This window comes from Nerophis ophidion, linkage group LG08 (assembly GCF_033978795.1).
Source record: "Nerophis ophidion isolate RoL-2023_Sa linkage group LG08, RoL_Noph_v1.0, whole genome shotgun sequence".
NCBI classification, from domain to species: domain Eukaryota; kingdom Metazoa; phylum Chordata; class Actinopteri; order Syngnathiformes; family Syngnathidae; genus Nerophis; species Nerophis ophidion.
Window position 1 is genome coordinate 30,237,995 of NC_084618.1, and position 15,315 is coordinate 30,253,309.

Below are 15,315 nucleotides of genomic sequence, written 5' to 3' on the forward strand. Positions count from 1 at the left end.
TACCTGCTGGATTAAAAAAGTAAAACATTTTTTGCCTGCAGAAAACTATGGTTAATAGAAAAAAAACTTTTTTTTTTTTTTTTTAAACCAATAGGTGTGCAGAAGGGAATATGAAACCTGCTTTTATAGTAATGGGCCAAATAGTAAACAGGAAAATAACATTGACCTTATTTGGGGATTTAATATAATTTTTCCCCCCACGGGACAAGCAGTAATTAATGGATAGATGGATGTCTATGGTGTGGTGTCAAATGTCACACAAATCTTCTTATTTCAGGTCGTATGAGTTGTCACTTGTGAGCTGAAACAAACGCAAAGTTTTAATTGGTCATGTTTTTTTTTCTTAGTGGCCCACACATGTGAGGTGTTGCTCTGTGTTCCATTATGTTTTACTGCTTCAGTATTGTTTGACTCATTATCTGGTTCTCCCTGCACTTAAAATAGGCCACTGCCCCATAAAATATATTATATGTTTAATTAAAAAACCCTAAATAATTAAAGGTGCAGTGTGTCACAAGCTGAAAATAAAAACAATTAACCATAAACTACATCAATCATAGAGCTGGGTTCTTTGTTGGGCTGCGAGCAAACTCCATAGGGCCGCCTAAAAAATATTTATTTCTCAGCAATGGTCCGTATGAGTCGCAGCGGTACTCAGTTGTAATACACTTTTATACCACTTGTGGCAGTAATGACAAAATCAATGTCTGGAGCTGATTGATTAATAGACACTTTTATTAGTAGATTGCACAGTACAGTACATATTCCGTACAATTGACAACCAAATGGTAACACCCCCAAAAAATTTTCTACTTGTTTAAGTCGGGGTCCACTTATCAATTCATGGTAAATGGCTTGTTAGTTTTCATAAAATAGCACAAATAAAAAACATGTAAATCTGTATTTTCATTTGCAATTTTATTTAATTACAAATAAAATTATTCCTAGAAACATTTGTAGTTAGAATTCGGTTATTTTAGCACTTTATATAGTATGCACATTTTTCCATGAGTCCCTTCTTATACAGTATATTTATCAGTTTTCACATTTGTAATCAGCCTGTGAGTCTTGATAATCTTTGACATTTCATATAATTGGACAGTTTATCCTGATATTATTGAATGATTAAAATCAAGAATAAAATTACTAATTCAGTGTTGAGTGTGCCCCCAGCCGCTTTTGTAGTCAAAAAGTTGGGCTTGGAGGTAAAAATCTGTTTTAGAAGACAGTTGAAGGAAACCGATGCATATTTGCCAGAATTAGAGTTTCAATTTGGTATAAAATTACTATTCAGGGGAAATTTAAAGGCACTTAGTCTTGTGCAAACATGCATGACTATCATACATGTACACACGGGATTGACAACTGAGGATTCAAAAATGAATGCTATGGTTTCTATATTCCTGTTTAACTGATGAGGGAAATCATAATCTTCTCAACAATGCGTATATTTTGTTGATTACATGGTCATCTTGTAAAACTATGGGAGCACTCCAGTTATCTACCACAACGCTTTAAGTGTCAAACAACAAAAAATATTCTCCGTTTGATCAACCTACCAAAGCAAATATGACATACAAGCCGTCTTTTAGAACATAATTTTTTTATTCCAAACAATTTAGCCAAGCTTGCTTGCCAGCTCCTTGGCCTTTGCCCTCTCCAGCTTGGCGACGCGAGCGGTGGATTTGGGCCCCAAGATGTTGCCTCCCCAGTGACGGATCTACAGAAGAAGTTATCAAAAACAAAGTGCTCAACACTTATGTTCATTCTCCATTTTAATTAAGAGTCAGCAGAATAAAAGCTCACCTCTTCATATCTTTCGTTGTAGTTGGTCTTGATTGCTTCCACAAGCTTGGCAAGTGCACCTTTATCCTCTTTGGAAGGAAGAAATGTTACGTTAGCTTATTAAGACATGACAGGAAGCAAAGACATGCGTGCTTACGGGTTGGTCTGTGTGAAGGCCACGGAGGTGCACGTTTTCCTGTGCACCAGCTTGCCAAGGCGAGCTTTGCCCTTCACGATGCAGTAAGGGACACCCATCTTGCGGCACAGAGCGGGCAGGAAAACCACCAGCTGGAAAAGGCAAAGAAACGCCAGGTCAGCATACTAAACACCCACAGTGTTAAATAGTTATTTAAAATGGTCTCTTGCTCAGGGTTAAAAAGCTCATATGTTTTGATCAACATAGAAGATTCAGGTGAAGAAATTCAAACATCATTGCAGTGATCGTTCCTCTAAAAGACGAGTGACATTTAGCAAGTTTTACCTCAATGGGGTCTACGTCGTGGGCGATGACTACCAGCTGGGCTTTCTTACTCTCCACCAGGGATGTGACAGTGTTGACACCTGGAAAATAAAAGTACATTTGTGAGGGAGGTCAAGTGTGATGTTGAGTCTTCGTGGACATGCTGGCCAGTAGCTCAGGGTTAAAAAGCTAAAAACATCAACATCTGTCAGGTGAAGAAATTCAAGTAATCATCGCATACAAGCCACTTCAGTGCAACATGAGGCTTTGTCCACACAACCGGTTTACTTCATGCCTTTTGACCACAGGGCACATTATCACAGAAAAAAGCGATCATTGTTGCTATATAACATGTAATTTAAGTATAACATATTTTACTAGGGCTGCACAATTAATCAAATTTTAATTAGATTTTGTCAGTGATATAAACATTTAACAAGCAGGCTTCGCTGCATATCAATTTAAGCATTTTCACAATCATCCTCCAAGGCCACCCGAAAGACAGACTCATGTGAGAGCGAGTAAGAGTGAGTGAGTGGGTGGCTGTCGTGACAGTTGATCAGCCGGCCACCTGTAGCTCCCAAAAATATTTGGGAAAATTGACAAATTGAGTTGCAGTCACAGGTTAAGGATTAAAAACACTTCCATTATTTCCTCAACTCGAAGCCAATAATCCCAATACATTTATGTATGTTGCTCACAGAGCGGGCTGCCCGCCACTGGGCAAAGCCCCCACGTAGAGACTAGCCTAACATTAACCGTGCACCAAGGGACTCCATATCCATCCACCTCTCAAAGACACACATAAACAGATGTCAAAGACAAGCATAAATAACAGATGTCATACTGTTTCATTTAACAAAGACAAGCAGTAAAATAAAAGGGATGAATTAATGGATGTTCTATAAACTGTGAGCAATACAGTGTTCCTTGTGTGTGTCTTTTGGGCATAATGTCATTTTTCACTAGTTTGCACTTTATGATCGCACTCTGCAATGGCATATTTACTTTTAGTTTTCCCTTTTGTAATTTGTATTTTATAATTGGTAAAACTATTTTAATTAAATCCCATTTTGAAATTGACACCCAGTAACACATCGTTTAAAATAAAAAGGGCAATAAAAATGTCTCACATAATAAAATCGTAATTTCAACACTGTTAAAAATAATCTTATTTTGGCCATAACCCTCCAGCCGTATCCTTTCCTATTTAACTACTTTTACGCACTGGATTTATGCCTTGAACAAAAAAGGTTAGCTCATGCAATAGTAGGTTTAAACACAACCTCTCCCGTCCAAAGGCAAAACCCAGTAACTCAGTTTTGGTCAAAACTGAGCTGATAATAATTTTGGAGTTCCTAGGTGATATGCTTTACATTAGTGTACGCGATATTGTAATTTGTTCCGTAAGTAAGCTGTTACGCGCATGGCAGGAGCCAGCAACTACCACATAACCGCATAGATACAACAGAAAAACCTAGTATCTCAAGGGACCAATCGAAGCTTCTTTGTCAGTCGCCTTATTGTCTTTAATGAGACATTTGCACGAATGGGGGCCGACGGTCAACCTGATTATGTGATATTATGGCACGAGGGGATATTTGGAAGATTGGCCCAGGACGTTGCAAGCACCTTCATTAAATGTTTTGTTCTTGATTCTTCCCCTTGCATACTCTTTTGGGCAGATAACTGTGGAGGTCAAAATAAAAACTGGACGCTGTACACAGCTCTTGCCCAATGTGCAAACGCAGAATGGGGCCCACCCGAGATGTTCATTCTCCATTTTCATTAAGAGTCAGCAGAATAAAAGCTCACCTCTTCATATCTTTTGTTGTAGTTGGTCTTGATTGCTTCCACAAGCTTGGCAAGTGCACCTTTATCCTCTCTGGAAGGAAGAAATGTAATGTTAGCTTATTAAGACATGACAGGAAGCAAAGACATGCGTGCTTACGGGTTGGTCTGTGTGAAGGCCACGGAGGTGCACGTTTTCCTGTGCACCAGCTTGCCAAGGCGAGCTTTGCTCTTCACGATGCAGTAAGGGACACCCATCTTGCGGCACAGAGCGGGCAGGAAAACTACCAGCTGGAAAAGGCAAAGAAACGCCAGGTCAGCATACCGAACACCCGCAGTGTTATAGTTATTTAAAATGGTCTCTTGCTCAGAGTTAAAAAGCTCATATGTTTTGATCAACATAGAAGATTCAGGTGAAGAAATTCAAACTTCATTGCAGTGATCGTTCCTCCAAAAGACGAGTGACATTTAACAAGTTTTACCTCAATGAGGTCTACGTCGTGGGCAATGACTACCAGCTGGGCTTTCTTGCTCTCCACCAAGGATGTGACAGTAGTGACACCTGGAAAATAAAAAAACATTTGTGAGGGAGGTCAAGTGTGATGTTGAGTCTTTGTGGACATGCTGGCAAGTAGCTCAGGATTGAAAAGCTAAAAACATCTGTCAGGTGAAGAAATTCAAGTAATCATCGCATACAAGCCACTTGAGTGCAACATGAGGCTTTGTCCATGCAACCTGTTTACTTCATGCCTTTTGACCACAGGGCACATTATCAGAGAAAAAAACGATAATTTTCGCTATATAACATGTAATTTAAGTATAACATCTTTTACTAGGGCTGCACAATTAATCAAATTTTAATAAGATTTTGTCAGCTCAACACTGACATTAATTTTCCATTTTCATTAAGAGTCAGCAGAATAAAAGCTCACCTCTTCATTACTATCGCAGTTGATCTTGATTGCTTGCACAAGCTTGGCAAGTGCACCTCTGTCCTCTCTGGAAGGAACAAATGTTCCATTAGCTTATTAAAATACATGAAGGGAAGCAAAAAGACGTGCATTCTTACGGGTTGGTCTGTGTGAAGGCCACGGAGGTGCACGTTTTCCTGTGCACCAGCTTGGCCAGGCGAGCTTTGCCCTTCATGACACCCATCTTGCGGCACAAAGCTGGCAGGAAGACCACCAGCTGGAAAAGGCAGGGAAACGTCAGGTCAGCATTGCCAACATCTGCAGTGTTAAATATTATATAAAGTGGTCTTGTGCTCAGGGTTAAAAAGCTTGTATGTTTTGATCAACATAGAAGATTCAGGTGAAGAAATTCAAACATCATTGCAGTGATCATTCCTCCAAAAGACGAGTGACATTTAATAACATTTTACCTCAGTGGGGTCTATGTCGTGGGCGATGATTATCAGCTGGGCCTTCTTGCTATCCACCAGGGAAGTGATGGTGTCAACATCTGGAAAATAAAAGAAAACCTTTGTGAAGGAGGTCAAGTGTGATGTTGAGTCTTCATGTGGACATGCTGGCCAGTAGCTCAGGGTTAAAAAGCTCATGTTTTGATCAACATAGAAGATTCAGGTGAAGAAATTCAAACATCATTGCCAGTGACCATTCATCCAAAAGACGAGTGACATTTACCGGTAATAACATTTTACCTCAATGGTCTACGTCGTGAGCGATGACTACCAGCTGGGCCTTCTTGCTTTCCACCACAGAGGTGACACTGTTGACACATGGAAAATAAGATAAAAACTTTGAGAAAGCGGTCAAGTGTGATACATGTGTCAGATCAATGAATGAAAGTAATTATCTCATACAAGCCACTTCAGTACAACAACATGACTCTGTCCACACAACACTACCTATGTTTACTTTGTGCTTTTTGACCACAGGGCAGATTTTCATGGAAAACAGCGATCCATTTTGCTGCAAAATATAATGTAAGTCTAACATCCTTTACTAGGGCTGCACAATTAATCGAATTTTAATCCTGATCACGATTTTGGCATTTACCATGAAATATCAAAACATTTGTTTAATAATTTTTTTCTCTTCTTTGATGGACGGAAGAAATCGGAAGTTGTGAGACAGGGTTGGTTGCATGATCAAAGGCACTCGCTCTCAGGTAACCAAGCAATGTAGGTTACTTTGGTTTAGCTGCAACAGAAGTGGAACTAGGGCTGGGCGATATGGCCTTTTTTTAATATCTTTAGGCCATATCGCAATACGAGATATATATCTCTATATTTTGCCTTAGTCTTGAATTAACACTTGATAGATATAATCACAGCTGTATGATGATTCTATCTGTCTACATTAAAACATTCTTGTTCATAGCGCATTAATGTATGCTCATTTTAAACTTTCATGCAGAAAAGGAAATCACAACTACGTCAATTGACCAAAACTGTATGTATTAAAGTTATTAGCAGGTGACTTTTCAAATGATGCTACATATTACCAGTAATGCTACTTTTTGGTAGCAACGCTTGTTCCCCACACTTAACAAATTAAAGTGGTCTAGTCGACAGCGTCCCGCTTGAAGCCGAACCACCGCCACATGATGTAGCCCCTGCTGTTATTCTTGGGAACTTATTTTTCCTTAATTCGCACCTTCTTTCTCTCGTATTACCACGCATGGCTTCGCTAGCATCAGAGCTAACGTTACCCAGTCTGCTACCTCTCTGCTCCGTGAGGGCGTATATGTATGTGACGTATGACGTGGCAGTATGTGACGTGTGTAAGTTTGTGCGCTTGCTGTCTGTGAGAAGGAGACACAAGAAGGAGTGAGAAGAGCCTGCAGTGTAATGCCCTCAGCTAAAAGCAACTGCGTGAGAATGTACACTCGAATATCAAGATAGTAATTTTCTATATCGCACAGAGACAAACCCGCGATATATCGCCCAGCCCTAAGTGGAACCAATAAATGCACAGTGCAAAATGTGTTTAAAAATGACAGTAGCTCAACAAACCTCTTTTCTGCATCTAAAACCGGAGGCTCCAATAGAGTACGGGAAACACATTTTTACGAGGCGAACGGGACCACAACTAACAGACTATGAGCTAAAAAGAAGCTTACTATGGTGGAGTCATTTACACCAGTTATGTATGATACCACCATGGATGTTGAGGAAAAAGCACAATGCAGAGCAGTCACGGCACATTGCCAAGGTGTGCGAATGAAAAAGCCTCTTTATCTACTTACTGTATAATCCTCAATGTTTTACTTGATTTGGATACAATATATTGGCGACATTTTTATATGCATAAGTATTTTATTCAAGAAAGAAGTTTTAAGTTTACACTTTAATAATCTCAATGTTGGAGACTTGCTTGCACGCAATTCGCAATACTACATTTTTGTTAACATAATTATTTTTTATCACTAAGAATTTCTTCTGGGGGAAGCTCTGAATCTGGTTCTTTGAAAATGATCCCATAAAGTACTATTTCTATCTAGTCTAAAAGGAACATTATATAAATTTGAATTCTGCTAAAAGTAAGATCAGGGTATCTGCAAGTTTCAGCAATTCAAATTTAAGACTTTTTAAGACATTTTTAATGCCACCTTGAATGAAATTTAAGACCGAAAAAAATAAAAAATCTATAAATATAAGCGATGGTTGGGGATCCCACTGTACTACAACCTCAATGACAATCAGTCAAGTTTACTTTTTGTATGTTTATTAATAAACAAACTGATAAGCACCACTCCGCCAAACAGCTTATCAAAACTCTTGAGAGATCCAAAAACTTTGACATCCAAAACAAACAAACCGACACCAATACCAGTAAAAACATAATAACTGAGGTGAGGGTAAAAATAAATTACATTTCGTCAATAATAGTGCAAAACAGAATTATGACATCAACAACAAAACACTGAACACACACTCAAATGAGCCTCAGTTTAGCTTCAGCTGGCTGTTCTCATTCACAAGTTTTGCCTCTGTTTTTTTCCAGCTCACTTATTTTTTCTTTGTATCTTTTGAAGAGATACAAAGAAAAAATGAGTGAGCTGAAATCACCCACTTTTACTCACTCAGACGTGCCACGAAAAAAAAGAAATTCCTAAAATGGTCTTAAATTGTGGGGCCAGTTTTTTTTTTTTCGGGGCACGTCTGAGTGAGTAAAAGTGAGTGATTTCAGCTCACTCATTTATTAGAAATTCCTAAAATGGTCTTAAATTGTGGGGCCATTTTTTTTTAAATAAATTTAATACTTTTTAAGGCCTTAATTTTAGATACATGAATTTGAGACTTTTTAAGGATCCGCGGATACCTTGAAGATGCAGTGTCATTTCAAACTAGTTTTTTGATCAAATAAACAAAACACCTGTTTTGAATTCACTGTGATTTGTATTCAATTATCCAAAATAAAATTCAAAATAAGCGGTTGCCTAGCAACCAAAAACAACGGCGAGTTTACCGCTGTTTTAAAGTGCTTCCAACATCGCAGAGTGTTATAAGTTGACAGACTAACACCTCAAATTGATTTCTGAACAACACAAGGTTCGCATTGTCGGGACAACCAAGTTAAACGTGCTGCAAGTTGCTAAAGTAACTGCCATTTAAGACACAAGAGGCACTGACGTCATCGATCTGCCGCTATGCCAAAAGCTAAAGGGAAGACGGAAAGCCCGAAATCTTCGGTGTCAGCCGACACAGGACACAACTGGGACCAAGATTTGAGACTGGACACAGGACATGATGGGGAACAAGGAGCACTAGTAAAAATACTCCATGAATTAAAAGAAGGTTGGATAGAAATGAAAGAAGAAGTTAAAGAAATAAAAAGAGAGCTGAAAAAAGCATTGGAAGAACACAAACAAGATGTGAAAAGTCTGCAGCAAAATATTGAAAGTCTGCAAACTCAAATCATCACCAGAAAAAATGAAGTCTCTGATATGTGCCAACAAATGAAGACCCTTCAAGAAGACAACTACATGCTGTGGAATATCATAGATGAAATGGAGCAGGATAAACGAATGAATGATATCATCGTGACAGGGCATCGAATTAAACCAAGATCCTATGCGAAGGCTGTAAATAATGTAGGTGAACCAGATGAAATGCATCTTTTCTCGGCAGAACAGCAACTGGTCAACTTTCTGCAATCAAAGGAAATTGAAATCGACATTAATACCATCGAAACATGCATCCCACTGAACAGAAGAGACAACAACGCCACTCCAGTTGTGCTCGTGAAATTCGTAAACAGAAAATCTAAAATGGCATTGCTGAGACAGGGAAAGAAGCTGAAGGGAACAAATGTGTACATGAATGAGCATCTCACTAAACGTAATGCTGGAATCGCCAAGAAAGCACGCGACTTGAGAAAGCAGGGAAAAATCCAGGGAACTTGGAGCGCCAACTGTAAAATCTACATCAAGCTGAATGGAGGTCCAGAAGCAAGAGTAATACCACAATATTAAGAACTTTTTGGAACACATCAACGAACCCTTCAAAGTGATCGCCGTTACAGAAACATGGATTGATGATAAAAAAGGAATAGATTTTGATCTGGAAGGATATGAACTAAACTATATTAACAGAACCAACAAAAATGGAGGAGTAGCTGTGTATGTGATGAAGAACCTGAACTACAAAGTGGTAAAAAACATGTCATTTGCTATAGATAATATCTCAGAATGTATTACCATTGAAATATGTCAGGAAAATAGCAAAAACATACTCATCAGTTGTATATACCGATCACCTTAGTCAAGTATAGAAACATTTGAAGAGTGGATCAAGGCAACTTACATGGACAATGGTAAAAAAAATAATTTTCTAATGCGGTGACTTTAATATTGACTTATTGAACCCTAATAAGCAAAAGTTTATTGATGACTTCATTGATACAATGTACAGCATCAGTTTATATCCTAAAATCACAAAGCCAAGCAGAATCACAGGACACTGTGCTACGCTTATTGATAATATTTTTACTAATGATTTTGATAACACTACAAGTGGTTTACTAATAACCGACGTTAGTGATCATCTGCCAGTTTTTACAATATATGATGGAAACTGCAAAAAGAACATGGAAGACAAAAGGACATTTCAAAGACTGTGCACAGAGAAGAGGATGATTGATTTCAAAATGGAGCTACAAAAGCAAGATTGGGACAATGTGTACAATGAAGAAGAGGTTGATGAAGCATATGAACATTTCTTAAACAAGTTCATAATACTTTATGACAAACATTGCCCATGGAGACAACTCAGTAGTAAACAGAGAAAGAATAATCAACCATGGATGACAAAAGGATTAAAAAATGCTTGTAAGAAGAATACACTATATAGAAAATTTATAGTACAAAGGACTACAGAGGCAGAAGTTAAGAACAAAAAGTATAAAAACAAGTTAACAAACATACTACGATCATGTAGAAAAGAATATTACAGTGAATTATTGGACAGGAAATAAACATAATCAACATAAAGGAAGTAGTTGAAAGCTTTAATAACTACTTTGTAAATATTGGCCCAAAATTGGAAGAAAGGATTCCAGACCCAGTTTCAATTGAGGACTATTATGATACCAAAGAGCGAAATCCCAACTCCATGTTCCTCAGTAATGTGATACAGGAGGAAATAGTTAAAATTGTGAAAAAATGTAAATCAAAGACTTCAACTGATTGTAACGGAATTGATATGGATACGATAAAAAAGGTTACTGATGAGATCTCAGGACCATTAATGTATATTAGTAACCTATCATTTCAAACAGGTACATTTCCAAACAAAATGAAAATAGCTAAAGTTGCACCAATTTATAAGACTGGAGATAAACATTATTTACAAATTATAGACCTGTTTCTTTACTTCCATAATTTTCTAAAATCATCGAAAAACTGTTCAATAACAGATTAGAGTTTCATAAATAAAAATAGTATACTCGAAGATAACCAATATTGATACAGAGCTAATGTTTCAACTTCAATGGCTTTAATTGAAATCACAGAAGAAATTACCAATGCAATAGATAGTAAGAAAAAAGTGCGGCAGCAGTGTTTATGGATCTAACTAAAGCATTTGACACAATTAATCACAATATTTTAATAAAAAAACTAGAACGATATGGCATCAGAGGGTTAGTCTTAAATTGGATAAGAAGTTATCTAACGAACAGGAAACAATACTTGAAGCTAGGCGAACACACTTCCACAATGCTAAATATTTCCTGTGGTGTACCTCAGGGATCAATACTAGGACCTAAATTATTCAATCTCTATATAAATGACATTTGTAAAGTTACAAGAGATTTACAGTTAGTATTATTTGGGGATGATACAACAGCGTTTTGTTCAGGAGAGAACACTCAGAAGATAATACAAATAATAACAGAAGAAATGAACAAATTAAAAAAATGGTTTGACAAAAACAGACTATCATTGAATCTCAGTAAAACTAAAATAATGCTATTTGGTAACAGTAGAAAAGAAAGTAAAACACAAATACAAATAGACGGAATAGAAATTGAAAGAGTAAATGAAACCAAATTTCTAGGTATAATGATTGATGCTAAATTAAACTGGAAATCTCATGTAAAAAATATACAACATAAAGTAGCAAGAAATACGTCAACAATGAATAAAGCCAAGTATGTTCTAGACCAAAAATCACTTCATATTCTCTACTGCTCACTAGTGTTACCATATCTGAGTTACTTTGTAGAAATATGGGGAAATAATAACAAAAGTACACTTCATTCACTAACAGTGTTACAAAAAAGATCAGTTAGAATAATACATAATGTTGGGTATAGAGAACATACAAACCCTTTATTCATTGAATCAAAGATACTGAAATTCCACGACATAGTGGAATTGCAAACAGCTAAGATTATACACAAAGCAAACTATAACCTGCTTCCCAAGAATATAGAACAATTCTTCTCAACAAAAGAAGAGAAATATAATCTTAGAGAAAAATGTAATTTAAAACATTTGTATGCACGTACAACACTTAAGACCTTCAGTATATCAGTATGTGGAATTAAATTATGGAATGGATTAAGCAAAGCAATCAAATAATGTACTAATATGATCCACTTCAAGAAACTCTTCAAACTGGAAGTGTTTACAAAGTACAAAAAAGAAGAACTATGATAAACATTCAGATTTTACTCACCCATTCATTCTCAAAATAATCTTACTTATCTCATCGTATGGAATAAAACTTGCTTCATCAATTATTTATTTATTTTTATCGTGATTACTTATTACTTAAGGTTTTGATTGATTGATACTTTTATTAGTAGATTGCACAGTACAGTACATATTCCGTACAATTGACCACTATATGGTAACACCCGAATAAGTTTTTCAACTTGTTTAAGTCGGGGTCCACGTTAATCAATTCATGGTACAAATATATACTATCAACATAATACAGTCATCACACAAGTTAATCATCATAGTATGTACATTGAATTATTTACATTATTTACAATCCGGGGGGTGGGTGGGGAGCTTTGGTTGATATCAGAACTTCAGTCATCAACAGAGAAATGGACATTGAAACAGTGTAGGTCTTACAGTAGGATATGTACAGCCAGCAGAGAACATGGTGAGTTCAGATAGCATAAGAACAAGTATATACATTAGAAGTACAAGGAGTATACATTGTGAATACATTGAGAACAGGAAGTGAACAAAAGTTTTAGCAAGTGTTATGTAAAGAAAAGGGGTAGGATTAAATAAACTCTGCTTCTTCCTACTCCTTTTCGAACATGTTGAAAAGAGATACTAGAAATTGTGATGTATCTTGTTGTATGCTTGCATGTTCGAAATAAACTCAAACTCAACTCAAAATAAAGGCTTTTCTGGTTCATTTAACACTGCACTATTTTGTTACACTTTATTAAGCATATCTTATTTTTGCACCTTATATTTTAAAAGGTTACTGTTCATTTTGATTTTAGAATTTGGTTTATATTCTTTTTCATGGTTATGTTGACATTTCCTTTCTGCCTTGATAGCTGAGGGGATCATAATCAGAAAAGTTACATTATTTTTTTTGCCATTTAATATATTTATCTACTGGTCCTTATATTTGACAGGTCATATATGGGTGGAACTGTATCATGATACAGTTTTTAGTCAGAGAGCTCAGCCCTGGTGGAGAAGATAGCACAAAACCTCAGATGTTTGTTGGTGCAGATTTAATGTCACTCCTCACCTACACGTAGAACAGAAAGCCTGCCTTCTGCTCAGCGGGGACCAGCAGCCTGTTTTTTCTCCTGCTTGGTCTATGGTCTGTGCTTATGGGCCAGCTTGAACAGCTGTGTGGCTGAAAGACATATACTTTTATATACATGTATCCTCAATTGGAAATTAGTGATTATGTTAATGTTAAGATGCATCAGTGATCTTGGTGGAAATGTCAGCAGTAGCATAAAGATAGCAAATATTTTTTAACATCTTTGCATGTCCTGATATTAAACGCCACCCCACAAGACATACCGGTCTGACGGTCGAGAGCCTGAGAGAACTGGTTGATGGCAGGGGGGACCTTAAGGCGCTTGTACAAGCGCTGCCTCTGCAGGCGAACGTAGCACAGCCATTTGACAAAGCGTGTCAAATCACACTTGGGCTGCACATCCTGGCCTGCGGGAGAGCAAATGTTAGGAATCTGACCACAACAAACCGCAGGAACGCATCATGCAAGAACATGCATCAGCGATCTTGGTGATAAAAGTTGTCATCACTGAGATTATGATAGCAAATATTCGCTTACATCATCTGCAACTTGCAGTCTTTACATTTAAGTAGCAGCTTTGTTTAACTCACCAAAGCTGAAGTTCTTTGGCTTGTTCTCAGACAGGTGGTTGACTTCTTTCTTGACCTCATGCTTCCTATCCACCGAAGGAGCAGGTGCCACCTTCTTCCCCTAAGCCTTCTTTCCTTTGGGCGGACACAGTAAAGACAAATTGAATTGACCATGCCTCACCACTAACCTGATACTTCTGATATCAGCATCAAGGCTGTAAAAGGAACTACTCGTTCGGATCAATGGCAGACATTTTCCTTGGTTTGAGAAGATTTCTAAGACACTTGCAGTTAAGGGTCATTTTGTAAGCATTTCACTAATCTCGCGCACTTTGCAAATTATACGTCATTTCCATTGTGCACAAGCAATTTGCATATTGCGAGACGAGATTTTGCTTGAAAATGGCGCGACCGTGGAAATGGATGGTTTGAGGACGGCTGGACAATAATTAGCGGAATTCTGCACAGAAAGCTACATCGAACAGAAGAAGAACAGCAAAACAGTCTCCCAACACTGTGTAGATGGCATCAAGGGTTAGGGTTAGTAGCCAAAACTTCCAACACAATCAATATATAGTCGGAAACAATTTCCAAAATTGCCAAAAAGATTGTGCATTACACACATTTGCAAAATGCAGTTGTGCATTTTGCAAATTGCGCCCATTGATTTGCAAAATGTGCACCACACATTATTCAAATATAGAACTGGAAGCAATTTGTAAAAACATTGCACATTATACAATTTGCAAAATGCAGTTACGCATTTTGCAAATTGCTCCCATTGGTATTGTGCTTACAACAGTCATACAAATAAACTGATTAAATTAAAATGGACGTGCGTTTAGCAATATCTTAACGTGATATACTTACATTTCGTAGAATGGCCCCAAAAGGACTAATTACTTTTGCAAAAAGTAAGCAACTTAGCAACTCAGTATGAAAAAGATGTTTAAAGAATAAAAGATAAACTGGAACACGAAAATCCACTCAAATGACGCTTTTTCACTGCATGTCGGCATTGGCATTAAGCTAGCTACTAGCACCGGCACTCCCAAGGAAGCTTTTCATCTAAGTTCGAAAAACAAACGCTATAGTGTACTACAACGATATATTCTTAAATACCACATCCCGCATGACCAGTTCATCAATGTAACAGCATACAAACACACGAGGATGCAGACAGATACAACATGAAGGATAGTTCCACTGTGGAGAAGACTATGCACCCACCATGAAGGTTCAGACAGAAAGGAGGAGGAGGAGCAAGAGCAAGGGCTGCTGGGTAAGGTAAATACCGCGAGGTTTGCAGAGCTGACAACGTGATCTGCAAAGGGCAGACCTGGAATCAGAATATACATTTTTAAAAATTGTTTCCGGTATTTAAAAAAAAAAAATGGCACCACTGATCCAGGATGGGCATCACAGTTTATTGAAGACAGTACAATAGCCATTTTTAATTTCATTGACCCCAAAGGGAATAAGTGATAGAAAAT

The 15,315-nt window shown here is 37.4% G+C and overlaps 1 protein-coding gene and 7 non-coding genes across 8 annotated transcripts; all 8 read right to left on the bottom strand.

Moving 5' to 3' along the window:
* Positions 1-1,586: 1,586 nt before the first annotated feature.
* On the bottom strand, positions 1,587-13,961 carry LOC133557156 (large ribosomal subunit protein eL8-like; the record flags this gene model as incomplete). The annotated part of the gene is given in 6 exon segments (XM_061907401.1): positions 1,587-1,720; positions 1,807-2,073; positions 2,267-2,346; positions 13,233-13,343; positions 13,517-13,660; positions 13,844-13,961. Coding segments are annotated over 6 exon segments (822 nt in total), but the record flags the coding sequence as incomplete, so codon positions are not given.
* On the bottom strand, positions 2,147-2,223 carry LOC133558475 (small nucleolar RNA SNORD36). Its single transcript, XR_009807957.1, has one exon. It is a non-coding gene; the product is annotated as a small nucleolar RNA SNORD36 (small nucleolar RNA).
* Positions 2,416-2,488, bottom strand: LOC133558479 (small nucleolar RNA SNORD36). Its single transcript, XR_009807961.1, has one exon. It is a non-coding gene; the product is annotated as a small nucleolar RNA SNORD36 (small nucleolar RNA).
* On the bottom strand, positions 4,399-4,475 carry LOC133558477 (small nucleolar RNA SNORD36). The gene has a single exon (XR_009807959.1). It is a non-coding gene; the product is annotated as a small nucleolar RNA SNORD36 (small nucleolar RNA).
* LOC133558476 (small nucleolar RNA SNORD36) lies at positions 5,297-5,373 on the bottom strand. Its single transcript, XR_009807958.1, has one exon. It is a non-coding gene; the product is annotated as a small nucleolar RNA SNORD36 (small nucleolar RNA).
* LOC133558473 (small nucleolar RNA SNORD36) lies at positions 5,571-5,645 on the bottom strand. Its single transcript, XR_009807955.1, has one exon. It is a non-coding gene; the product is annotated as a small nucleolar RNA SNORD36 (small nucleolar RNA).
* On the bottom strand, positions 13,412-13,481 carry LOC133558484 (small nucleolar RNA SNORD24). Its single transcript, XR_009807965.1, has one exon. It is a non-coding gene; the product is annotated as a small nucleolar RNA SNORD24 (small nucleolar RNA).
* Positions 13,726-13,800, bottom strand: LOC133558480 (small nucleolar RNA SNORD24). Its single transcript, XR_009807962.1, has one exon. It is a non-coding gene; the product is annotated as a small nucleolar RNA SNORD24 (small nucleolar RNA).
* Positions 13,962-15,315: the final 1,354 nt, after the last annotated feature.